The following is a 26,348-nucleotide window of genomic DNA, read 5'->3' as shown; positions in this document are numbered from 1 at the left end:
AGTTAGCCAGGAGCAGGTGAATAGGACGGTGACTAGCTCCATGCAGCTAAAGTGCTGCTGTCAGACCTGGGAGCCATTTGACAAATCTGTGGCATTGAGGCTCAGGTGAAGTCCCAGTAGCCATTTGCTTGTTCCCTGCAGCTGAGCGCGTTCAGCTTAGTGGAAGCTTTTGAAGCCATTGATAGCTCGGTGCAGCCAAGAGTTGGGGCTCACAAAACCCCATGTAACTGACTGTGTTGAGAAGCAGGGAGAAGAAGCTTCAGGCAGCAAGAGGTGTTGGGTGATCAGTCTCCTGGCTGTCAGGGCTCCAAGTCCTGAGGAACAAACCCGTGAAAGGATGCGGCAGTTAAGGCAGTCTGCATTGAAGTGATTTTTGGAGGGAATTCCGGGGCGAGATCTTCAAAGTTGAAGACTGGAAATTCCTCAAAAGGGAATTTCCAGTCTTGAACTCTGCGCCGGAAAAACAGCTCGCCTGTGGCACAGTGTGCCCATTGAAAGCCAGGAGACCCGTTTCCGGGATTTACCCAGCTCGCAACGCCCCGCGAGATTCAACCCAATCTCGCGAGATGTTGCGAGGTGGATCCGCCCACAATGGGCGAAATCACTTTTTGGCAAATCTGCGTTTTAGAGCGAGGCAATAAGCCTTACTCTAATGTACGGATTCCCGAGGTACCTGAGGCTTTGGGATTCAATCCCTTTGCCTCCGAGACCTTGGGCGGGTGCCGTTTGGTACTGGTCCCCACAAAGGGGATCGGAGGACCCCAGCTGCATGCCCTTTGGGCAGGGTGGTGTCCTGCCACTGTTGGTGCCATCTGGGTGCCCGCCTGGCACTGCCAAGGTGGCAGCTGGCATGAGCACTGTCCCAATCTCTCGCTACAACAGGAAGTTCTGGTGAGTGGAGCTCCCCATTGTACAAAACCGGACTATGTGCGGCCTCGGCCACGAGTTCCCTGTTCAGGCCCCTTATTCAAAGCGAGTCAAGGTGATTAGTCATGTATTTTTCGGCACTGTGAGTGCCGGGAAACACGCGGCTAAACACGCAGAGACTTTGTTCCCTTTTGGGAAGATCGCAGCCAGAGTTTTAAAAAGATTGAGGAACTCACGGTGAATACTAATGTCTGGGTGGGTTACCGGGAAATCTGCGCGAATATGTCACATCTGCCATTTCTTGTGCAGTGTTGTGTGTTTGACCACAGTTTACCTGTTAATTTGCATATACCTCAAATCGATTCTGAAGTTAGAGTAAGATATATCTTGTAAATTGATTTATCTTTCTAAATTTGTATAATATATGTTTTGTTTTTGTGTGTTCAAAACCCCATTGAATCTTGTGGCTTTGTTCCAAAAGCAGGTGTCTTTAATCTCACATTTTTAACAACCTTAAACAAAATGCTCAATTGCCCCTTGGAAAAAATAATTGGGTCGTTAAATTTGTATTTTAAAAAGATGAAGAAGGATAGGTGGAGGTTTGAGTGTAGCATGGACTAGTTGGGCCAATTGATCTTTTTCTCTGCTCTATCTTATTTGTAAAATGTAAATCTCTCCTTGACCAGCGCCCATTTCTTGTCTTCGTGCTGCGTCTCAACGACATCATCTGAGGCAATAGTATTAGTTTCAGAAAAACACTGATGACATCCACCTTCACCTCATTCTCAACTCCTCCAAAGTTGCTAAATTGTCAGACTGTTTACCTGACACCCAATACTGGGTGAGCAGAGATTTTCATCAGTTACACATTGAAAACCATTGGGTTTGGTTCCTGCCACAAACTCCATTCCCTTTATCAATAATAATCTTTTTGTCGCATGTAGGCTTCCATCGCTCACCATGGTAGTTTTCTGAGACTAAATGTCATATGTGACCGCAAGATGAGCTTCCAACTGTATGTTCATCACATCACTAAGACCACCTATTTCCATATCTGTAACGTCAAACATTACCCAATTCTGCCTTGCTTCAGCTCAACTGCTGAAATGCTCATAAACGCCATTGCCTTCAGACTTGTCTATTCCAACACACTCCTGACTGGTCTCCCACGTTCTACCCTCTGCAAACTTAGAATTATAGGTAGAACATTGCCCCTTCCCCAAATTTGAGGATGGGGGGCTTGGAAAATAAATTGGTGGCCTGCCCTCCCCCTTACCACCCATCCCTGACCTGCCTCCCATATTGCGGTGCACTGATAAGGCATCAGGCAGCCAATCCGCCCTTGGGCCTAATGAGGCCCTTAAATGCCAATTAATGGTCACTTAAGTTCCTCATTCCGCCTGCGTTGCTGTAATACAGATGGCAGGGGAAAGCCGAAGGAAGGCAGGCAGCCCAGCAGCTTTCATTTAGTGGCTTCTCTTGGGCAAGAGGAGGAGGGGGTTACTTCGTTTGGAGGGTTCCCTGAGCCTATCAGAGGCGTCCTCCCAAAATCATACCCCTGTTTTAAGCCAAGCCCCTCAGCCCTGCCATCCAAAATTCCTGGATTTGCCTGAAGTCCAGGGTCTGTCGTATTTTTGGGGGACTGCCTGTAGTCCTAGCCATGGCCACAACTTGATCCTGGCACTGCTTGGACTACAGAGGCGTTGGCCAGTTAGATTGACCTGCCGCTCACTCGGGTGGAACATGCTCACAGGTGGGGGCGGCAGTCCTGCTCGAAATCAATTAAGGCTGCCCCCAGAGTAATATTTCTGCAGGCAGTCCCGTTTCGGGTGGACTCCATTGAAATGTCAATAATTTTGTTGATTTGAACATCCATAAATGAATATTTAAAAATTCTAACTTATATCTAACAACTTCTACTTGTGCATGAAGTATAAGTGGTATTGCTAAACCTGTACAAATGATTGATAAGTCAAACCTTTGGGAGTCTTTAGTAAGGAAGAGAACACAAGAGGAGATGTTACGACGAACAAGGGGCGGGTTTCTCCGACCCCTCACCGGTGGGAGAATCGCTGGGGGTCCCACCCCCGTCGTCCTCCTAATTCTCCCACCCCCCAAAATTTGCCCCGGCGTAAGTGGCGCCGCCTGCTTCGGAGAATGGTGGGGGTTGGCGCAACTCAATGGGCCCCAGGCTGACCAAATTCTCCAGCCCACGATGGGCCGAAGTCCCGCCCGTTCTTTGCCAGTCCCGCCGGCATAAATTAGAGTAGGTCCCTTGTCGGCGGGACCTGGTGGCACAGGCGGGCTCCGGGGTTCTTGGGGGGTCGCGGGGGGTTCTAGCCCTGGGAGGTGCCCCCACGGTGACCTGGCCCGCAGTCGGGGCCCACCAATCCGCAGGTGGGCCTGTGCCGTGGGGGCACTCTATTGTTCCGCACCGGAGGCCGTGGTCCTCCGCCATTCCCGGTGCGGAAGCGAATCCCTCTGTACTTGCGCGGGGATGACGCCAGCACGCGCTGGCACTCCCGTGCATGCGCCGACTTGTGCCGGCCGGCGAGGCCCTTAGGCGCCGGTTGGCGTGGCGCTAAACCCCTTTCCCGCCGGCCAGCGGGGCGCCAACCACTCCGGGGCGGGCCTAGCCCCTGAAGGTGCCCGACGCCGGAGTGGTTCATGCCTCTCCGTCCGGCCGGGACCCCCTGCCCCCGGGTGGGGGGTGAATCCCGCCCCAGATGTATTCAAAATTAGGAAGGAATTTTATGAAGTAATTTGGGGGGGAAACTATTTTCACTGATTCGTCATAGCTAGAAGTCCTGCATTTAACATCACCGCCAAAGTAAAACTGGACAAATTAAGAGATATTTTTAACGCAGACTAACTAAAATATTCCATCTGAAATATTGGGAGAATTAGAATTCAGAAAATTTTAAAAGGGGAATTTGAAAATCAGGATGGGGTGGGAATGAGGCATGGTTGGTAGTTCTTTCAGAGTTAGCACAGGTGCAATGGTGCGAATGGCCTCCTACTGTAAACCTCTATGGTTACCTTCTGCTGTGTTGTGATTCTTAAACGGTAGGTATTCAAAGTATGCACGGTGAAACCGATAGAGAGTATGTAGATAAGGAAGAGAAGAAAGCTCAGGATCAGTCCATGAGGCAAGCCCGTGCTGACCATGTGGGGAACAGGTTTGTAATTGCACAAAATTGCAAGAGGATCGCTATGTGAGGGAGATTAAGTGAAGCCTTTATGTGTTAAACCATCTCTCATTGTTGCCTGCTTGACATTTTCAGCATGGACGCACAGCACTGCATTTGGCTGCATACAAGGGCCACATTGACGTTGTACGAATTCTGCTGAAAGCCAGTTGTGATCTGGACATCCAGGATGATGTAAGTCAAAAGGGATTGCATTACATCTCATCAGATTTCCTTGTTGCTGTCAATAGGGGGAATACTGGAGCTGCTTCGGGAGTTTGGGTCTTTCTCGGGGTACAAGTTAAGTCTAGACAAGAGTGAATATTTTGTGGTGTCTCGGGTGGGGGGAGGGGAGGGGGCTGCCATTCCGTAGGGCAAGGACTCACTTTAGATACCTGGGGGTGCAGGTTGCTCGGGATTGGGGGGGGGGGGCTCCGCAGATACAACATTTCTAGTTTGTTGGGGAGGATGAAAGCTGATTTGGCAAGGTGGCATGGTCCCCCTCTGTCACTGGCAGGTCGGGTACAGGCGATTAAAATGAATGTGTTCCCGTGATTTCTGTTTATTTTCCAATGCCTGCCGATTTTCCTGCCAAAGGCATTTTTTAGACAGATTGAAGGGATGATTATCTCGTTCATATGGGGAGGGAAGGTGGCCAGAATTAGAAAGTTGCTACTACAGAGGGGAAGGCAGGTAGGGGGTTTGGGTCTTCCGAACTTGATGTATTATTACTGAACGGCGAATGTGGAGAAGGTACGGAGCTGGGTCAGAGGGGTGACTCCCAATGGGTCAGACTGGAGGAGAATTTGTGTAGGGGGTCGGGATTGAAGGCATTAGCAACAGCGCCGCTCCCAATGGCCCCGGGGAAATACTCAGGGAGTCCAGTAGTAATAGCCTTGCTGAGAATTTAGAGGCAGTTTCGCCCCCACTTCGGGTTGGGGGCAGGGTCAAGGGAAATGCCAATTCGGGGGAACCATAGATTTGAGCCAGGGAAGTGGGATGGAAGTTTTCAGAGATGGGAGGAGAAAGGAATTAGGAAACTAAAAGATTTGTTTCTTGAGGGTCGGTTTGCAGGATTGAAGGAGCGAAGTATGGCTGGAGCAGGGGGAAATAGTTAGATACATGAAGGTTCGAGACTTTGCCAGAAAGGAGATACAGAGCTTCCCGGTGGAGCCGGCCTCCACATTGCTGGAGGAGGTGCTAACGACAGGGGGATTGGAGAAGTATCGGCGGTTTCCGGGGCTATTTTGTAGAGGAGAAGGCACCGCTGGATGGGATCAAGGCAAAGTGGGAGGAAGAGTTGGGAGAGGGTATGGTGGAGGGGTTCTGGTGTGAGGTGCTCCGGAGGGTGAATGCCTCCACCTCGTGCGCGAGGTTGGGGCTGATACAGCTGAAGGTGGTGTATGAGCACACCTCACAAGGGTGACGATGACTCGGCTCTTTGAGGGGGTAGAAGATGTGTGTGAACCCGTGTGCGGGGGGGGGGGGGGGGGGGGGGGGGGGTGCTAACCACGTTCATATGTTTTGGTCCTGTCCAAAGCTGGAGGATTACTGGAAAGAGGGTTAGAGGGTTTCAGGGTAATCTCTAAAGTGGTGCACGTGAAACTGGACCCGGGCCCTCGGAAGGCCATATTCGGGGTGTTTGGACCAGCCGGGGTTGGAAACGGGTGCGGAGGCAGATGTTGTAGCCTTCACCTCGTTGATCACCCGAAGGCGGATCCTGTTGGGATGGAGATCAACCTCTCCACCCTGTGCCCTGGCGTGGCGGGGGACTTGCTGGAATTCTTGACTCTTGAGAAGCTCAAATTTGAACTAAGGGGAAGGTTAGAAGGATTCTACAATTCATGGGCGTTATTCATTATGCACTTTCGAGAATTGGATGACATCGAACATTAAGGGGGGGTTTGGGAGGGTTGTGGGGAGTGAGACTGACTGTGTATTAATGGTGAGTATGGGTGCTTCCTGATTCCATTTTGTTATTTGTTTATGTTAACATGCGGGCTGCTGTTTGGTGGGAGGATGGGATTGTTGTTGTTGATATGGGATTGACATTGCATTCGTTACTGATTATTGTTTATTGTTGGTGGGTGTAAATTTGGGAGAAAATGTGAAAAAGGAGAATAAAAATATTTATGCCCCTTCTTGCCTCACATTTCACATATATTTCACAGCAGAGATTCCTTTGGAGAGGGAATGATGGAATAATCAAGTGTTTTGCCCTAAACTGTTGAAACTAGGATTATATTGGAATCCTTCTCGTTAATGCATTAAAAACATCTTACTGTCTTTCTCAGTAAGACAGTTAAGTTTAACACTGCTAATTCACTCGTACTGTCAAACATAATCACCTAGATTTAGCGGTTAGCAGCAAAACGAGGGTGCTCGTTGCTGACCTGGAAGAAAGCTGCCCACAAAGATCGAGTCAACTCTGGCGTGGTTTTCCCATTTCTTTTTTTTAATAAATGTTTTTTATTGGGTTTTTGAACAAAGTATATTTACCGTTATGTACACAGAATAAGATAAAAAAGAGAAGGCAACACACAAACATAGCAAAAAAAAAAAGTAATAATAAAAAATAAAATAAAGTAGCTGGTAGGGTATTATGCACCAGCTCAACAGCAGCAACTCTGTATAATTGGCAATATTATTTACAACACATAAGTAGCACCAGTTTGTGTGTGGGGGGGGGGGGGGGGGGGGGGGGGAACTGGGGAGGTAGATATACGTTTGGGTGCCGGAGAAACAATTACAGAGGGCAATACTCAAATGGGTCTGGTGTTGGGTGTTGTCACTTGCTTCTCCCGGGCGGATTTCGCTTCTGTTGTCATCTCACGCTCACCTCCACTTCAGCCGTTCGGCCCGTCTTTCGCCTGGATTCTCCTTGTTCTCTGTTCCTGTAGATGCAGAAGAGATTCAGAAGGGCCCAGAGGGGCAATTTCTTCACTCAGAGGGTAGTGAGTGTCTGGAATGGGCTGCCAGAGGTAGTAGTAGAAGCGGGTACAATTGTGTCTTTCAAAAAGCATTTAGATGGTTACATGGTTAAGATGGGTATAGAGGGTTATGGGCCAAGTGCGGGCAACTGGGACTAGCTTAATGGTAAAAAACTGGGCGGCATGGACTGGTTGGGCCGAAGGGCCTGTTTCCATGCTGTAAACTTCTATGATTCTATGATTCTATGCCAAGTTTGTTATCATTTCCCGTGCCCTCCTTCCAGCTATCATTCCCCTGCCTCCCCCCCACCTCCCTGGTTCTTCTCAATTGTTCTCTGTCTCTTCACTCTTTCCCCCCCCCCCCCCCCCTTTCTGCCCCCTCCTGTGGTTCGCCTTTCTTTCCTCTTAGGATTAGCTGTCGTCCGTCCGTCCCCCCCCCCCCCCCCCCCCCCCCCCGGTCCATCTCTCCCTCTCATGCCTTGGCTACTCTCCCCTGATTCTTGGCTACCTGGCTATTCTTCTGCTTGTTTGTTGGCCACAAACAGGTCCCGGAACAATTGGGTGAATGGCTCCCACGTTCTGTGGAAGCCGTCGTCTGACCCTCGGATGGCAAATTTGATTTTCTCCATTTGGAGAGATTCTGAGAGGTCGGACAGCCAGTCTGCAGCTTTGGGTGGTGCTGCTGACCGCCAGCCGAACAGGATTCTACGGCGGGCCATCGGGGAGGAAAACGCAGGGCAGCACAGTGGCGCCGAGGTCCCAGGTTCAAATCCCGGCTCTGGGTCACTGTCCGTGTGGAGTTTGCACATTCTTCCCATGTTTGCGTGGGTTTCGTCCACACAACCCAAAAATGTGCAAGCTAGGTGGATTGGCCACGCTAAATTGCCCCTTAATTGGAAAAAATGAATTGAGTACTCTAAATTTAAAAAGGAAAAGGGAGGCAAAGGCAAGGGCATCCGCCCTCCTCCCCAGGAATAGATCTGGCTGGTATGATACCCCGAAGACCGCCACTTTCGGGCATGGCTCCACCCTCATCCCCACCACTTTGGACATTGCCTCGAAGAAGACTGTCCAGTACCCCGCAAGTCTGGAGCAAGACCAGAACATGTGGGCGTGGTTGGCCGGGCCTCCTTGGCACCGTTCACATCTATCCTCCACCTCCAGGAAGAATCTACTCATACGGGTTCTTGTTAAGTGGGCTCTACGTACCACTTTTAGTTGTGTCAGGCTGAGCCTTGCGCACGTGGAGGTGGAGTTGACCCTATGCAGTGCTTCGCTCCAGAGTCCCCACCCTATTTCAATCCCCAGGTCCTCCCATTTATTTCTTGTTGCGTCCTGTACGGTGTCGGCCCTTTCTACCAGTCGGTTGTACATGTCGCTACAGTTTCCTTTATCTAGTATGCTTGCGTCCAGTAACTCTTCCAGTAATGTCTGTCGTGGTGGTTGTGGGTACGTCCTTGTGTCCTTTCGTAGGAAGCTTTTTAGTTTCAGGTACCTTAGCTTGTTCCCCCTGGCTAGCTGGAATTTCTCTGTCAGTTCGTCCAGTGTTGCGATCCTGCCGCCCATGTATAGGTCCCTAACTGTCAGTGGCCCTCCGTCCTGTCCCCACCTTTTGAAAGTGGCGTCAGTCAGCGCTGGTGTGAAACTATGGTTGTTGCAGATGGGCGTTTTGTCCGACATTTTGGTCAGGCCAACTTGCTGCCATAATTGGTTCCAGGACTGGAGGGTGGCTATCACCACCGGGCTGCTGGAGTGTTTTTTGGGTGGGATGGGAGTGCTGCCGTGGCGAGGGCCCGGAGGGAGGTCCCCATGCAGGAGGCCTCTTTCGCGTGCACCCACTCAGCTTCTGGCTCCTTGATCCATCTCCTTATTCGCTCGGCTGTCGCCACCCAGTGGTAGAATTGTAGGTTTGGGAGGGCTAGCCCCCCCCTGGATTTTGTTTTTTGTAGGACCTTCTTTGGGATCCGAGCATTCTTCACCCCCCCATATGAACGCATGATTAGTTTGTCTAGTGCTTTGAAAAAGGCTTTGGGGATGTAGATCGGAATGGATCCAAGTAGGAGGAGGTACCCGGGCAGTACGTTCATTTTGAACGTCTGGACTCTCCCCGCGAGGGAGAGTGTGTTCCATCTTTGCAGGTCCTTTTTTACTTCCTCTGTCAGACTGGTGAGGTTCCATTTGTAGATCCCTTTCCAGTCGTGGGCTATTAGGATCCCCAGGTAGCAGAATTTGTGTTGGGCTTGTTTAAACGGCAGTCCCGTTAGGGCTGCCCCACCTACTTGTGGGTGTACCGGGAAGATCTCGCCTTTGATCATGAAGAGTTTGTAGCCCGAGAAGGCGCGAAACTCTTTCAGGAGCGCGATAATTCCGTCCATGCTGCTTTGTGGGTCCGCAATGTAGAGGAGCAGATCATCTGCATAGAGTGAGAAACTGTGCTCTCTGGCACCCCTTTGGATCCCCCTCCAGCTTTTTGCTGCTCTGAGTGCAATTTTTTAAATTTTTTTTAATTCTCCTCCATTTTCACATTTTCTCCCACATTTACATCCATCAACAATAAACAATAATCAGCAAGATATGTCAGTCCCCATAATAACAACGATCCCATCCGCCCACCAACCCCCAAACCTCAACCCGCATGTTTACATAAACAAATGACAAAAATAAATCCGGGATTACCCGTAGTCACCCTTAATCTTACACAGCTCCCACCCCACCCCACCCCCCCCCCCCCCCCCCCCCCCCACCCCCCACCCCCACCCCAGGCCTCCAACTCCTCCCGTCCACTGCCTCTTGTAAAACTCCTCCCCTACCCTCGGTTCCTTCCCCCCCAACTTTCCACCCCGGCTAGACCATTCGGACCCTGTTCTGCCAGACTCCGATGGCCGCAGCCCCTCCCCCCCACCTCACTCCCGTTCACTGGCCAGCACACACTGGCCAGCGTGGAGGCCCCTACCCGGGTCCCTTTCCCACTTGCCCGGCCCCAGGAAAGCCCAAAGATCCCCTTTTAGCACACAAACCCCGCCGATCCACCTACACCCCAAAGAACTCTCATTTCGAGTGAAAGTCCCGTCCCTTCCCTCGACCAAATATATACCACATTGGCTACTTTAGTCTCTACACCCGCGTGCAGTGATACAAAAAAGAAGAAAATACAGTCATGAGGTTACATCGGCACATGGCCATTCCTCAGTTTGTCAGTTCTGCCACAGTCCTTCTGCTTTCGCAAACTCCTCCGCTGCTTCCGCCGTTCCAAAATAAAAGTCCCTGAGCTTGTAAGTCACCCTCAGCTTCGCTGGATATACAATGCCGCACCGCACCTTGCTAATGTACAGTGCCCTCTTCACCCGGTTGAAGGCAGCCCGCCTCCTTGCCAGCTCCACCGTAAAGTCCTGGTATACACGTATACCAGCTCCAGCCCACTGCACCACCCGCTTCTGATTGGCCCAGCTCAGGACCTTCTCCTTCACCCTGTACTTACGGAAGCACAGAGTCACTGCCCTTGGCGGCTCACTTGCCTTTGGTACAGGCCTCCACGACCGATGAGCCCGATCCAGTTTAAATCGGGAGGGGTCCCCCCCTCCCCCAGTAGTTTTGCCAGCATCGCGGCAAAATACTCAGTCGGCTTTGGTCCTTCAACTCCTTCGGGCAGCCCCACAATCCTCAAATTCTGTCGCCTGGATCTGTTTTCCAGGTCTTCCATTTTTCCTCGCAGATCCTTGTTAGTATCCATCACCTTCCGCATCTCTTTCCCCATCGAGGTAAGTTGATCACCGTGCTGCAATACCGTCTCCTCCACTTCCTTCAGCGCCTCCCCTTGCTCTCGCACCTCCGCCACTGCGCTCGCCACCTCCGTCCTCACCGGGGAAACCGCCTCCTCCACCAGCACACTCAAAGCCTCCCTCATCTCCTTCCTCACCGTCTCCATGCATTTCGCAATCTGCGCCAACTGCTTTTCAAATTCCGCAGCCATCACCTTGGTTATTTCTTCAGCCGTAAGCAGTGCGGCCTTCCCTGGTGCTCCAGCCTCCATTTTTCCTGGTGACCCCGCGGTGACCTTTCCACTCCCCGACGGACCTCCAGCTGGGTTTTTTTCGGCCGTTTTTCTGCTCACCCTCGACATTTTGCTTTGTTCTTTTTTTCCTCCTGTGATTTCTCAGTGCCTCCTCCGTGCCTTCTCCCTTCTTCTGCCACCTCCGCGGACCCTGGGACCGGGCTTAAAGCCCCGACATTGCCGTTCCCGAGCGGGGGCTCTCCATTTTGCGGCCGCCTCCCGCCCGCCGTCACCGGAAGTCCCAGGAAGTTAGTTTTTGATGATACTAGGGACTGTTGAGACTGCCAATGTTATTTGTGGCACAATAATGGTGCAATTGCAGAGTAGAAGTGAATCTCGGAAGAAGACTGTTGAATTATTTTGCATTCTTTTTGACAAATGTTTGGATGCTAAGAGCCGTTCCCCAAACCATTTAGGATGGCACAGTGGTTAGCACTGCTGCCTCACAGCACCAGGGACCCGGGTTCAATTCTGGCCTCTCTGCTCTGAACGCAATTGCTAATGGTTTGATCGCTAGGGCGAACAGCAGCGGGGACAGTGGGCATCCTTGTCTGGTGCAGCTGGAAGTATCGGGAGTTGGTGTTGTTGGTCCGTACGCTCGCCATGGGAGCGTTGTATAGGAGCTTTACCCAGGAGGTGAACCCTGTTCCAAGCCCGAACCGCTCCAGTACCTCTATGAGATATTTCTATTCGACCCTGTTGAAGGCCTTTTCTGCGTCTAAGGAGACGATCACCTCTGGTATTCTCTCCCCGGAGGGGGGCAGGGTAATTATGGTTTTCCCATTTCCTGATGGCAGCTTAAATCGGTGCCAAGTCAAGTGATACCTTCGTATGCAGGAGCAGTGATATCAGCAAGCAGGCAAAGAAACACTCGCAATCACGCACAGCATATTAGCAAGTTTAAAAAGTACTTAATATCCATCATCTTGCATTTAAATTTTCAGACAACACAATTAAACAAAAAGATTGGATTAAGATGGAAACTAAATTAAAGGTGAACAATTTTTTTTCAAGAGTATGTGGAATTTATTTTGCTGTCATGGAGAAATTTAACATTCCCCAGCACAAAATGAGCTTTTCAATGACACTGGATTCCCTCTCTGTCCCTTCAAAATATCCGACACTGGGAAATTCTCTTATGGTAGACGTGAGTCTGGATTCTGCAATCCAAAGCATTAGAGCTCCATTGTACCGTCAATATTACAGCTCATTTAAACATTCATGAATTAACATTTTAAAATGATATCCTGCAGCTAACAACTTTGTCAGTAACTACCGAGTTAGTATGCTGTTGAGAATTCCAGTTCTACCTCATTCAGCAAGATGGAACTTTTATAGTGAAACGAACAGTGTAAAATTGGAAGCTCACTTCCACTGATTGTAGTCCGGGCAGGGGAAGGGGGTGGTAGTGCATCCTCTGGAGAAACCTAGAAAAACTGATAGCAAATGTGAATTTCGTCATTATTCTACACAAATGCAGATTCCAGGGACGGGATTCTCCCGTACCCGGTGGGGCGGGGGGTTCTGGCGTAATGGAGTGGTGGGAACCACTCCGGCGTCAGGTCGCCCCAAAAGTGCGGACGTCTCCGCACCTTTAGGGGCCAAGCCCTCACCTTGAGGGGCTAGGCCCGCGCCGGAGTGGTTTGCGCTCCACCGGCTGGCGGGAAAGGCCTATGGCGCCACGCCAGCCGGGGCCAAAAGGTCTACGCCAGGCGACGCGACTCGGCACATGCGTTGGAGCGTCAGCGGCTGCTGACGTCATCCCCGCGCATGCGCAGGGGAGGGGGGTCTCTTCCACCTCTGCCATAGTGAAGACCATGGCGAAGGCGTAAGAAAAAGAGTGCCCCCGCGGCACAGGCCCGCCCGCGGATCGGTGGGCCCCGATCGCGAGCCAGGCCACCGTAGGGCCCCCCTCCGGGGCCAGACCGCCCCGCGCCCCCCCCAGGACCCCGGAGCCTGCCCGCGCCGCATTGTCCTGCCGTTCAAAAGGTGGCTTAATCCACGCTGGCGGGACAGGCATTCCAGCAGCGGGACTTCGGCCCATCGCGGGCCGGAGAATCGGTGGGGGTGGGCCCACCGACCGTCGCAGCGTGATTCCCGCCCCCGCCGAATCTCTGGTGGCGGAGACTTCGGGACACGGCTGGAGCGGGATTCCCGCTAGCCCCCGGCGATTCTCCGACCCGGCGTGGGGTCGGAGAATCCCACTCCAGAAGTTGCTTCCAGTTTCAATGGAGTAGTCATTGCGAATGCTGACAGTTTTGCTGTCATTACCACTGCAAAATCTGAGTCAATGAAATTGGCCCGGAAAGGTGTCCTTTCACTTCATGCAGTAATATTTCTTTCTGTTGTCTTTTTTAAGACTTGGGAAACCAATGGCGCAGTGGTCAGCACTGCTGCCTCACGGCGCCGAGGACCCGAGTTCGATCCTGGCCCCGGGTCAATGTCCGTGTGGAGTTTGCACATTCTCCCTGTGCTGCGTGGGTCTCACCCACACAACCCAAAGATGTGCAGGGCAGGTGAATTGACCACGCTAAATTGCCCCTTTAATTGGGAAAAAAAAGACTTGGTGAAACACTGGTACGGTGTATGCCTAGTTCTCCCGAAGGCGCTAAAAGCCAAACAGCGTGTGAGTTTGGAAAAACATATCTGCCAGATGAGGTATTGGTAGGTGCCTTTCTTTTTTTTTGAAAAATATTTTATTGAGGCATTTATATGTTCACACAACAAACATAATCAGAAATCAAAACAAGCCAACAGGGCTGAAAATAACAAACACAACAAAATACCTAAACCCTCACCCCCACTGACTTCTTATCTTTTCTCGAAGAAGCCGATAAACGGCTGCCATCTCCGGGCAAACCCCTTGTTGCTAACTATGCCTTAGTTTAATTGCTCTGTTTTATTACCTTTGCTCTTGAGTCGCCAGGTATCTTTATGATACCGCCACGTGGTTCAAGTCCGAGTAATGATCAATAGTCCAATACACCCGTTAGGAAGATTTAAATCAAAGCACATTTATTATACACAGTAATCACTACTCATGCACAAATTCTACGTTTAAGCTACTTCTACAACTAACAGGCCTATACTTAACTTGGAACTGGCCCACCGGGTCAGGGAAACAAATGGCCTTTTGTTCGGGTTCTGAGCCTGCGGGATTCGAAGTTGGTACAGATTGGTAGCTAGGAGCGCCTATCTCGTAGCGAGCGTTGAAGTAAGGCTTTACAGTTTCGACCAGCTGCTGAAGACTGAAGAGCTGGAGAAGTGGTGGAGAAGAGAGAAGATCAATTTGAACTTGGGGCTCAATTCTTATAGTTCCTAGAGGCTTCCCGCCTTTCTGGGTGGACCCTGTACCTGGTCCCAAGTGATTGGACTTTGTCCCAATCACTTGGTTCGATTTTCTCCAATGCTGGAGCGGTTCCCTGATCGATGGGCGGTCTTGAGGTGCTCGTTCACCTCCTTTTGTGTGGGCTCCTGCTGGTGCCGAAGAGTCTGGTTTTACTTTGTGTGTCTAAATGTTGCTTATTGTTCCTGGGGATTGCTCATTAGTATGCAGATGGCTGGTGTTTTGTTATGCTGATGGTTGCCGGTAACGATCTTGTCTGGCCTTTCCAGAGGTAAAAACACAGCCAACCTGCAGCTGCTCGTTTTTGTCTTGTTGGCTGACTTTCCCATCAGCCTTTGCCGTTTGCCATTTTGAATCGGGAGTTGGCCACTTTAAGTGGCTGCACCCTCCACAGACCCCTCAATGCGAACTTTATTTTTTCTAGCCAGGTCACACACCCATACCCCCGGTTTCGGGGGCTCTGACTCCCTCCATTCTGAAGGTGCCTTTCTTGAACGACAAAGTGAACAGATGGAGTTTTACAATAATATGGCAGCTATCATTTATTGGATTAATTTTCATAATTTTCCATGGTTTAACTTCCCTGAGAGCGAGGTTGCCCACAACCATTACCTCTCGGTTACTATATCCTGCAGAGGTGTCTCAACTCCTCCAAAGCCCAAAGTTGGAATAAAAGCTAACCTGTAGTTGGCTCAGTTGACTGGATGACAGTGTGGATCAGATTTGAGCCAAAAGCATGGGGTTTGATCCCTATTCCAGCTGGGGTGGATTTAGGACCTACCTACACATGATGGAAGCTGTGGTTCTGTGGGTTGAACCACTTTTCGTGCGGAGAACTGAAAAAGAATCCTTTAGGACTCGAGACATTAACTGTGTTCATCTCATCGCAGATGCTGCCAGACCAGCTGAGTTTATCCAGCATTTCAGAATCCTATTCTTCTGGATTTCCCCACTTGAGGAAATAATTTTTTTGAACATAACTTATTGAAACTCTTGATTATTTTTAACACCTTTATTAGTTCGCCCTTCATCTTTCTGTTCAAGGGAAGTACAAACCACGTTTATCCAAACTGTTCTCTTAATTAAACAATCTAAGCTGTGGTACCTTCTTGGTGAATCTGTGCTGTATCCCATTCCAAGGCCAACAGATTCTGTACTCAAGCTAAATACAGTGCTCCAGATGATTCCAAATCAAAGCTCTTACAGCTCAACCATCTCTTCCACCCTCCTGAGTAAACAGGCAACATTCCATCACCTTTTGTTCACCTGTTCGCTGCCCTCTCATGATGTGTATATATGGACACCTCCAGAGCTGCCTGTCTTTCATCCCTAAAAAATAGTCTGATTTGTCTTTCTCAGATTAAAAGTGGATGACCTCCCACTTTCCCGCTTTGAATTCCAAACATATATTTGACTCTGTTCCAGCTCCAATCCACACAATTTACTGTGCTTCCTAGACTGGACCTGGGAAGTTAAGAATCAAACACATTGCTGCGGGCCTGGAGTATCAAATCAGATAGAACAGACCGAGCTCTTTCCCTCGAGGGCATTCATGAACCAGATGGGTTTGACAAATTGGTTGTGTTTCCACCATTCGTGGTACTAGCTTTATATTCCAATTTTTCTTTTATTAATTTTTGTTCACAAGAATTTAGGTTTCCCAACTGCCATGTGGGATTTGAATTCATGACTCCAGAGCGTTAGTCCAGGCTTCTGGATCACTAGTCTAGTAACTCAACTATATAACCACTATAGAACCATTATATAACCACTAATTGCACCTCTACAACAGCACCTCCTGTGCCAGTACACTTACATTTGAAGTGATTAAATATATATTTGACATTGCTACATTTGGGAAATGTTTCCTTCAGAGCTATCAAGCTGAAGAATGACCTCCAGTGGCCTAACTTGGGATCTCTATGATTTTCAACCAATTGGGTTCAGTTGTGTATAACACACAATCCCTGATCAGAATGCTTTCCCTCTGCTAACCAATCATGTAAAAGCTTATTCGGCCTCCAATTACATTTCTGATTGGCTGATAAATATTCACACAGCTCGGAATTTTAGATGTCATCAAGGATACAGTTGATCAGGTGAAGGAGGAGAAAAAGAAATTGAAAGATCAGGAAGTTGGCAAATTATGTGCTGCAAATCTGCCAAGCATTTTCTGATTGATGCACGGCCTGCTGGTTACATTATTATGTTATAATTCAGATTACTCTGGTGCTGATCTGTACCATTGCTGCAGTAAAGTAAATTCCTTCACTTTATTAGAAACTTTATTCGAAATAATTGAAATCGAAAGTTAAACATCTATAATGTATTACAATTAGTTTTATTAATAAATGCACGTAATTTCAAGCTTTTTTCTATACTATTGGGGGATTTGAGAGAGATTGGATTGGGAAAGGCATTCTGGTCCATTTTGAAGTCTCCTTCGAATGCCAGTTCCACACCTTCCTATTTTAGTTTTGAGGTCTATTTGAAACAGCAGACAATGACAGGGATCTACAGGATGACATCTCTGACAATCCAGCACCTGCTCAGTACTAGTGTGCCAGCCCTGGAGTAATTTTTTCACCTCACAGCCTTCTGACACGGAGGCAATTGTACTAACAGCTGAGGCAAACTAAAATCAACAGCTTTCATTTATGAAGCAACTTTAATGCATCATACTTATATAGAGGAACAGGCAATGGACCAAGGAGGGAGAAAGTAGAAGGGAAAGCTTTAGTTGAAAAAAATGGGGTTCGAGAAAGCTTTTAAAGCTGGATAGAGACGTCATGGGTGTAGTGATCTGTAAGTCTGATGGTGTATGAAGGGTTTACAACTGCATCATAGTGTTGGACAACCACTAGATGGCAGCACTAGATTCAGGTATATAAATTGAACTCCGAGGATCTTGCGTCGCTTCGAACCAGGAGTAACTAGACAGCAGAATGTTAGAGAGATATAGCTTAGGGTTGGCACATGTAGTTAAACATAGTTAATACTTCTTCTGATTTACTTTATCATCAGTTATAGTTCTGTAAGAGTGAACAAACTCATTAGTATTTATATTCGTTATTCATTAAATCCAATTTGCTCTAAATTGAAGATTGGTAGTTTCATTGAAATCTAACCATCAGACCATTCTGAAAGGAAAGCAAAGAGTAATGACATATTATGATCACGTAATATAACAATGGGTATTAAGGATGTATTTGTACAGAGTAGACGGCTGAGGACTCTGTCCAAGTGGCCATGCAAAGAGAGGGTAGGGATTATATAAAAGGGTGTGGGGAGGGGAACTAGAACTAGAAAACATTGTAGGAGTCTGAAGACATGAAATAAGGGGCGCCATCTACCTGAATGAGTCAGAGTCCCGTGGCTCGAGATTAGCTGGGTGTTCAGAGCTCCAAGAAACACCATGCTTTCTAATGCCCACCTGGGTACATCGGGGATCTCAGAAAGGAAGTCCCTGATGAGGCCACAATTAGCCCTGTTTTCTCACTCGCCAGAACTCTTTAGTGCAGCAAGCGATCGGGACACCATTTTTAAATGGCATCCCTTTCTCTCAAGCCCCAAACCCCAGCCCACACCTCCACCCTATCCTCAGTAACCCCGCCCAACCCTTGTGGACACTAAGGGCAATTTAGCATGATCAGTCCACCTAACCTGCACATCTTTGGACTGTGGGAGGAAACCCACGCAGACACGGGGAGAACGAGCAGACTCCGCACAGACAGTGACCTAAGCCGGGAATCGAACCTGGGACCCTGGAGCTGTGAAGCAACTGTGCTAACCACTGGGCTACAGTGCTGTATAAAAACTGGAAAGTCATGCTACAGTTGTATGAGGAATGTTTGAGAACTCTGGGTCTGTACTTGTTGGAGTTTAGAAGGATGAGAGGGGATCTTATTGAAACTTACAAGATACTGCGAGGCTTGGATAGTGTGGACGTGGAGAGGATGTTTCCACTTGTAGGAAAAACTAGAACCAGAGGACACCATCTCAGACTAAAGGGACAATCCTTTAAAACAGAGATGAGGAGGAATTTCTTCAGCCAGAGGGTGGTGAATCTGTGGAACTCTTTGCCACAGAAGGCTGTGGAGGCCAATTCACTGAGTGTCTTTAAGACAGAGATAGATAGGTATGTAATTAATAAGGGAATATGGGGAGAAGGCAGGAGAATGGGGATGAGAAAATATCAGCCATGATTGAATGGCGGAGCAGATTCGATGGGCCGAGTGGCCTAATTCTGCTCCTATGTCTTATGGTCTTATGTATAGAACCTTGCTAAGGCCACACTTCGGATATTGTGCACAATTCTGGTCGCCACACTACCAGAAAGATGTGGAGACTTTGGAGACGGTGCAGAGGAGGTTTACCAGGATGTTGCCTGGTCTGGAGGGTGTTAGCTATGTGGAGAGGCTGAATAGACTCGGGACTGTTTTCATTCGGAAGACGGAGGTTGAGTGGTGACCTGATGGAGATCTACAAGATTATGAGGGGCATGGACAGAGTGGATGGGCAGGCACTCTTTCTCAGGGTGGAGGGGTCAGTCACCAGGAGGCATAGGTTTAAGGTCCGTGGGGCAAAGTTTAGTGGAGATGTGCAAAACAGGTTTTTAAACCGAGGGTGGGGAGTGCCTGGAACGTGTTGCCAGGGGAGGTTGTGGAAGCAGATACATTAATGGCTTCCAAAAGGCATCTTGACAAACACATGGATAGGATGGGTATAGAGGGATACGGCTGAGGGTTTTGGGAAAGGTTGTCATCATGACCGCCACAGGCTTGGAGGGCCGAAGGGCCTGTTGTGCTGTATTGTTCTTTGTTAAACAGCACTTGCACAGCCAACCCCACTCAGCTCACAGCCAGCCCCACGATTTGGAGATGCGGAACTGGGGACGCTCCTCGATGCGGTGCCATTCAGCTCATTAAATACCCGGACATTGGATTCACCTAGCACCCTGGAATCATCAGCTGCACAGGCGAGACCTCACCAGAGTGCCGTTTAATACTGGTCTACACATACATGGACCAGGCATAATGGCACCTCAGGAGGTCTTGCAGGCCATTAGAGACCTCCAGGTGGTCAGGGACAGGACAGGGTATTGCCCTGGCACCCCCCTGGCACTGCCACCCGAGCACTGCTGAGCACAGTGTCAGTGCCACGCGGGCACCAGTACGACCTTGAGGAAGGGGATCCTAGGGGCCTCAACAAGGTTGAAGGATGAAGGGGAGGTCAATAAACCAGGGGAGAGGAAGTTCAGGGCTCAAAAGCCCCAGCCTAAAATGACCTCCGTGTCTGCAAGCAGCTGTTCCTGCCAGAGCGATCAGCTCACCAGCAGGAAATCTCTCTAAGTGCAGCCTTCGTACGAAGAAACTCCCCGAGGCCAAAATAAACGCCAAAGTGCTGTTAATAGTGGGGTGAAAGCCGCCGAGAATCACCCCACCAACGTGCCCGCTGAATTGCGCCCTATATTTTTCTGTGCATTTGTGGAACAGTAGACATTACTAGACTAATTTGTGAATGAAGATATAATCCTCATGATGTAAATGGATTTATACGCACTTAAAGTGCTTTGAAGAACCTTTATTTATTTATTAATTTTACGGGATGTGGGCGTCGCTGGTTAGACCAGCATTTATTGCCCGTCCCTCGTTGCCCTTCAGAAGGTGGTGGTGAGTTGCCTCCTTCAACCGCTGCAGCCCCTGAGGTGGAGGTACACCTACTGTGCTGTCAGGGAGGGAGTTCCAGAATTTTGCCCCAGCTACAGCGAAGGAAGGGCGATATATTTCCAAATCAGGGTGGTGAGTTCCAAGGTTTCTGCTGCTCTTGTCTTTGTGGATTGTGGCGGCCGTGGGTTTGGAAGGTGCTGTCTAAGGAACCTTGGCGAGTTACTGCAGTGCATCTTGCAGATGATTGACACGGCTGCCACTATTCGTCCGTGGTGGAGGGTTTGAATGTTTGTGGAAGGGGGAGCAATCAAGCGAGCTGCTTTGTCCTGAGTGTTGTTGGATCTTCACTCATCCAGGCAAGTGGAGAGTATTCTAATACACTCCTGACTTGTGCCTTGTATATGGTGGACAGGCTTTGGGGAGGTCAGGAGGAGTCGCTGTAGAATTTCTAGCCTTTGCCCTGCCCTGGTAGTCACTGTATTAATATGGCCAGTCTAGTTCAGATTCTGATTAATGATAACCATAGAATGTTGATTGTGGGAGATTCAGCGATGGTAATGTCATTGACTGTCATGGGGCTATGGTTATGAGGGGGCTATGGTCCCCTCATTGACTGGAACATGTATGGTGCGAATGTAACTTGCCAGCCCAAGCCTGGAAATTGTCCAGGTCTTGCTGCATTTGGACATGGACTGCTTCATTATCTGAAGAGTCATGAATGGTGCTGAACATTGTTCAGTCAACTGTGAAAATCCCCACTTCTGACCTTATGATGGAAGGCAGACCATTGATGAAGCAGCTGAAGATGGTTGGGCCTAGGACACTACCCTGAGCAACTCCTGCAGTGATGTCCTGGAGCTGAGATGATTGACCTCCAACCACCACAACCATCTTCCTTTGTGCTATGACTCCAACCAGCTGAGTGTTTTCCCCCTGATTTTCATTGACTCCAGTTTAGCTAGGGCTCCTTGATGCCATAGTCGGTCAAATGATGCCTTGATGCCAAGGGCAGTCTCCCTCACCCCACCTCTGGCAAACAGCTCTTTTGTCCATGTTTGAACCACGGTTGTAATGAAGTCAGGAACTGAGTGATTCTGGCGGAACCCAAACTGAGAATCCGTGAACATGTTATTGCAGAATAAGTGCCATTTGATAGCACTTTTTTAAAAAATAATTAATTTTTCAAATCCACCTACCCTGCACATATTTGGTTCGTGGGGGTGAGACCCACGCAGACACAGGGAGAATGTGCAAACTCCACACAGGCCGTGATCTGGGGCCCGGAGCAATCCCGGGTTCTCGCCACCATGAGGCAACAGTATTAACCACTGTACCGTTCTTTGATTGCACTGTTGATGACTCTTCCATCACTTTGCTGATGATGGAAAGTAGACTGATAGGGCAGTAATTGGCTGTATTGGATTTGTCCTGTTTCTTGTACACACGACACAACCTGGGCAATTTTCCACATTGCCGGGCATATGCCAGTGTTGTAGATGTATTGGAACAGCTTGGCTAGAGGTGCAGCAAGTTCTGGAGCATGTGTCTTCAGTACTATTGCTGGGATATTGTCAGGGCCCAGTGCCTTTGCAGTATACAGTGCCTTCAGCCGTTTCTTCAGCCGGAGGAGACTGAGGTGTATCATCGACTTGGCGATTCTGGCTGAAGATTGTTGCAAATGCCTTAACTTTGTCTTAGCACGTATGTGCTGTGCTCCTCCCTCCAGCATTGAGGATGGGGATATTTGTGGAGCCGCCTCCTCCAGTATGTTGTTTAATTGTCCACCACCATTCACGGCTGGCAATTCATGTGGCAATAATGCAGAGCTTAGATCTGATGTGTTCGCTGTGGAATCGCTTAGCTCTATCTAATACTTGCTGCTTATACTGTTTGGCTCTGTAGCTCAAGGTCTGCACATCAGCCTTCAGGATTGGGTTGGCAGTTTTATTCATCTAAAGCTGGGAAACTGACACACTGAAGATGCTCTTTCACAATGGAAACTCTAAAAAGTAAAGTTTGATTCACCTGAGGAAGGAACAGGGCTCTGAAAACTAGTGATTCGACTTTAATTGTTGGACTTTAATTTGGTGTTGTAAGACTTCTTACTTAAAAGTAAAGGCATAGCGCTTTCAGAATGAAGATCTGACTCACTGAAGTTGTAGATGTCCCACGATTTCCTTCATTACTGCATGAAAATGTTTGGAAGGAATCCTCGCAGGAAGTCACAATAACATTGAGTTTTCTTCCCCTTGGTCATTTGACATGGATGTGTGGTGTTTGTTGTAACCCTCTGACTCTGGAGATCATTTTAAGTATCAATCCAACAATACAGCATTCCATTTGACAAGTTTTAGGTCTTGGTGATTTGACACTTTAAGGCTAGCTATAATTTTCAGCTTTTAACAATAAACTGCTTCTGAAGTATGTTAAGTGAAACAATTGTAAACCTTGAGGTCTGATATTAGCCCTGTCTATGCGGCAAGATTAAGGAATTGGATAATTAAATAGAGGTTGGGCTTTAATGCATTCTGACGTGTACACATCCATCCCTATTTTAATGCAGGGTCTCCAGCAGTTTGGGGGCTTCTTATCTCAGGCAGGTTGGGGCATTGTAAGTATATGAATGTTGAGATCTGAAGAAGTAATTCGGTTCCAGAATGATCTTACCTGGCAATCGTGGTAGCTACATCCTGTTCCGGATTCTCCGCCCCGCCGTGCCACATTTCTGTTTCACCCCGCCGGCGGGATGCTCTGTTACGCCGGCTGGTCAATGGGGTTTCCCATTATGGGGCAGCCCCACGCTGTCGGGAAACCCCTGGGCTGCTGGCAAAACAAAGCATCCCGTCGGTGGAGAATCCAGCCCCCTGTGTCTGACTTGCCGCGAGACATTGCCTGAAGAAGCCCAGGATAATAACATATTAAGGTTTAATTTTGAAGGGTTCCTTTGAGTCTGGAGGAACAATTGTGTTCCCAAAAAATTCATGTAAACAGCCAGCACACACAAGCTTTCAAATTATCCCATTAAATTGAAAATTAAATATTGTGGGAAACAATTCTGTTAGATAGCCTGGGCGTAACAATGGGATTTATCCAGTTTCATAAATATCAGGTAAATATTCTATCTCTGAGCTATTACTTACAAAAAACTGTTCCTTATTTTCCTTACAGAGTAATCAAACAGCCTTGTATCGGGCAGCTGTTGTGGGTAATACTGAAGTCATCTCAGCACTCATTCTTGAGGGGTGTGCTCTAGACCGACAGGACAAGGTGAGGAAAACGCATCATTACTTCACAAAAGATATGTAAATGGTCATAGTTTTCTCTTGATAGAGTAATGGGATTTTGGCTGGGATTTTCACTGCGATGGAGAGACTCTCCACCGTAGAGGCTATCCCGGAAATTGCCGAAAATTCGAAGTCCTGTTCCTGAACTCAACACTTCCCATCTTCGCTAGGGTGGGACTGGATTTGGGCTGGGGTTTGCACTTGCATGATTGGCAGAGGCAGCTGGCCATTTAAATCACCAGCTGCCTTCTCTGAAGTTGGATTTTTGAAGAACAGGAGAACTTGCAGAATAGAACAGGTAAGAGGAGGTCCAAACTTGGTGGATGTGTTTGGATAACCAGGATAGGGTCCCTGGATACCTTTGGGAGAGGTAAGGCACCCTTCAGAATTGTTAAAAGTAAACATGATTCTGCACTTCTTATGCACAAAATCATTGGAACTGTCAAGTTGTCAAGGAACAGTCCAGCCGTCAAGGAAATGTTAAGGAGCTGTCCAAAAAAGTGTCAATAACTGTCTAGGAACTGTCAAGAAGTGTCAAGGAACTATCCAAGGATACTGGGTGAGTTGGCATGGAGGGATTAAGGGAAATGTGTGAGGAGCATGGGTTGGCATGATTTAGTACTGGGATGGCACACACAGTAAGGGGCAATGAGATGAGTAGCGGGGCACTCAGTTAGCATGGGGGTATTGTTCAGAGCACATGTTAATCATCAGGGTATTCCAGATCCCAGAAGGGAAACTGCTCTCAACTGTAATTTTGCAATTTGGTGTAATGTGAGGAAAGATGTGGAAACCAGTGAATGATGTCCCCAACGTCATTGTGATGATTTTAAATAAAACAACTGTTTATTAAACAATGAAATACACAACAAGAAAATCAACTAGAAATATACCTAACAGCACGGTGGCACAGTGGTTAGTAGGCCCCCACGGAACCAGCCCGCCGATCGGTCGGTCCCGATTGCGGGCCAGACTGCCGTGCCCCCCCCCCCCCCCCAGGGCGGTTCCCCCCCGCCCCTCCATCCAGGACGGCCCCCGCACACTCACCTTGCAGGTCCCCCCGTGCGGGACCTGAGTAACCCACGCCGGCGGAACCCGGCGGCCACTCGGCCCATCGGGACCCAGGGAATCGCCGGGGTTGTCAACGGCCCCCGACCACCGCGGCGGGAATCCCGCGGGCGCCTGAGAATCGGCACCGGAGAATGGGAAAGCCGGCACCGGGGCGGCAGGGCATGATTCACGCCCCCCCCCGGGGATTCTCCAACCTGCCGCCGAGGCGGAGAATCCCGGCCATAGTTTCTGTTTATAAATAGTTTTTAAAAAGCAAGATATAACCAGAACACAGCCCCAATTACTGAATTTCCTTGATGCTTTATGTTATCCCGATTTCTTGACATTATGGGGGTGGGTGAGAGCAAAGGTTGACTTGGATTAGCATGAATGGGACACAGGGAGTGTGGGGTGAGGTCTGCAGCAATGTTGTTTGTTTTATAATTTTAATTTATTTAAACACCAGTGCCAAGGCACACAGGCGGGCCTTGCCCCTAGCCAGTCTCTGCTCCCGGCAGCCTATACATCCATTCTGGGTCCATACACCCTGACTCCTACTTTAGCCTCCTCCTCCTCCCCCCTGATGGGATGAGTCTTTCTGACGCTTTTGTGGCAAAATTTTGCGTTGGCAGACATGTAAAACTGTCAGAAGTAAATTGATAGCCTGTTTTATATTCTTCCAAACTTTGCACAATTTGTCCGAGATGTCTTGGTCTCCTGTCTTTCTGGAAGCTTGATGTGGTTTTGTGTAATATAAGCTTGGTCAGTCTGATCCCAATCCATATTGAACATGTGTCCATAATGCACAATCCACCTTGGAGGTGACACGGTGACGCAGTAGTTAGCACTGCTGCCTCACGGCGCCGAGGTCCCAGGTTCGATCCAGGCCCTGGGTCACTGTCTGTGTGGAGTTTGAAATGAAATGAAAATCGCTTATTGTCACAAGTAGGCTTCAAATGAAGTTACTGTGAGAAGCTCCTAGTCGCCACATTTCCGGCGCCTGTTCGGGGAGGCTGTTACGGGAACATTCTCCCCATGTTTGCACGTTTGTACGTTTGCACATGATTACCCCATCTCCCCATGATTACGTGGGTCTCACCCCGACAATCTAAAAGATATGCAGGGTAGGTGAATTGGCCACGCTAAATTGCCTCTTAATTGGAAAAAAAGAATTGTGTACTCTAAATTTAAAAGAAACACACAATTCACCAGTAACTGACACTAAATTGAGTGTCCCTCAGAAAGGACATGGAGATAGTAGACAATGCGGGAAATAGATATGGATATGGAAATGGATATGGCAGATGATTCCATTCCGAGATAGATAGAGGCTGTTTAGCACAGGGCTAAATCTCTGGCTTTGAAAGCAGACCAAGGCAGGCCAGCAGGATGGTTCAATTCCCGTAACAGCCTCCCCAAACAGGCGCCGGAATGTGGCGACTAGGGGCTTTTCACAGTAACTTCATTGAAGCCTACTTGTGACAATAAGCGATTTTCATTTCATTTCATATAAGAAGAGGAAGCTTCACTTTGTATCTAATCATGTTGTGCCTGAGATGAGAGTGTCACATTTCCACAAAATTGACAAACCTTGTTTCTCTTCAAATAAAGTAATATTCATAACTCACAAGTGCCAGGCAATCGCCAAAGAGCCTAACCACCACTTCTTGACATTCAATGGAATTGCCATCACCAAGTCCTGGTTGTCACCATTGACTAAAAACTCAATTAGACCTGATGCATAAATGCCTGTACATCATCTCTGAGTCAAACTTGGAACTCACTATACTTATCACCAGTGTGGCAGTAACTTTGTCACACAGACATCAATTAGTCAAGGAGGGGGTTCACCATCAAACCCTCAGGGCAACAAACGGTGGGCAATAAATGCCAATCTTGCCTGTGATGCCCACATCCCAAGAATTAATTTCTTTTAGAAAAAGTAGCAAATAATTTTCACACC

General features: G+C 48.6%; 1 protein-coding gene across 4 annotated transcripts in view; it reads left to right on the top strand.

The window, feature by feature from the left end:
* Positions 1 to 26,348, top strand: part of ankrd6b (ankyrin repeat domain 6b) — a 334,311-nt gene that overhangs the window by 235,724 nt on the left and 72,239 nt on the right. For all 4 annotated transcript variants that reach the window (XM_072499767.1, XM_072499764.1, XM_072499765.1 and 1 more), the window contains 2 exons: positions 4,152 to 4,250; positions 23,220 to 23,318. In XM_072499767.1, the coding sequence (XP_072355868.1) occupies positions 4,152 to 4,250; positions 23,220 to 23,318 (198 nt within the window). The remainder of the gene's footprint in view (positions 1 to 4,151; positions 4,251 to 23,219; positions 23,319 to 26,348) is intronic.

This window comes from Scyliorhinus torazame, chromosome 4 (assembly GCF_047496885.1).
Source record: "Scyliorhinus torazame isolate Kashiwa2021f chromosome 4, sScyTor2.1, whole genome shotgun sequence".
NCBI lineage: Eukaryota > Metazoa > Chordata > Chondrichthyes > Carcharhiniformes > Scyliorhinidae > Scyliorhinus > Scyliorhinus torazame.
This window is presented reverse-complemented; position numbering and strand designations above follow the sequence as displayed.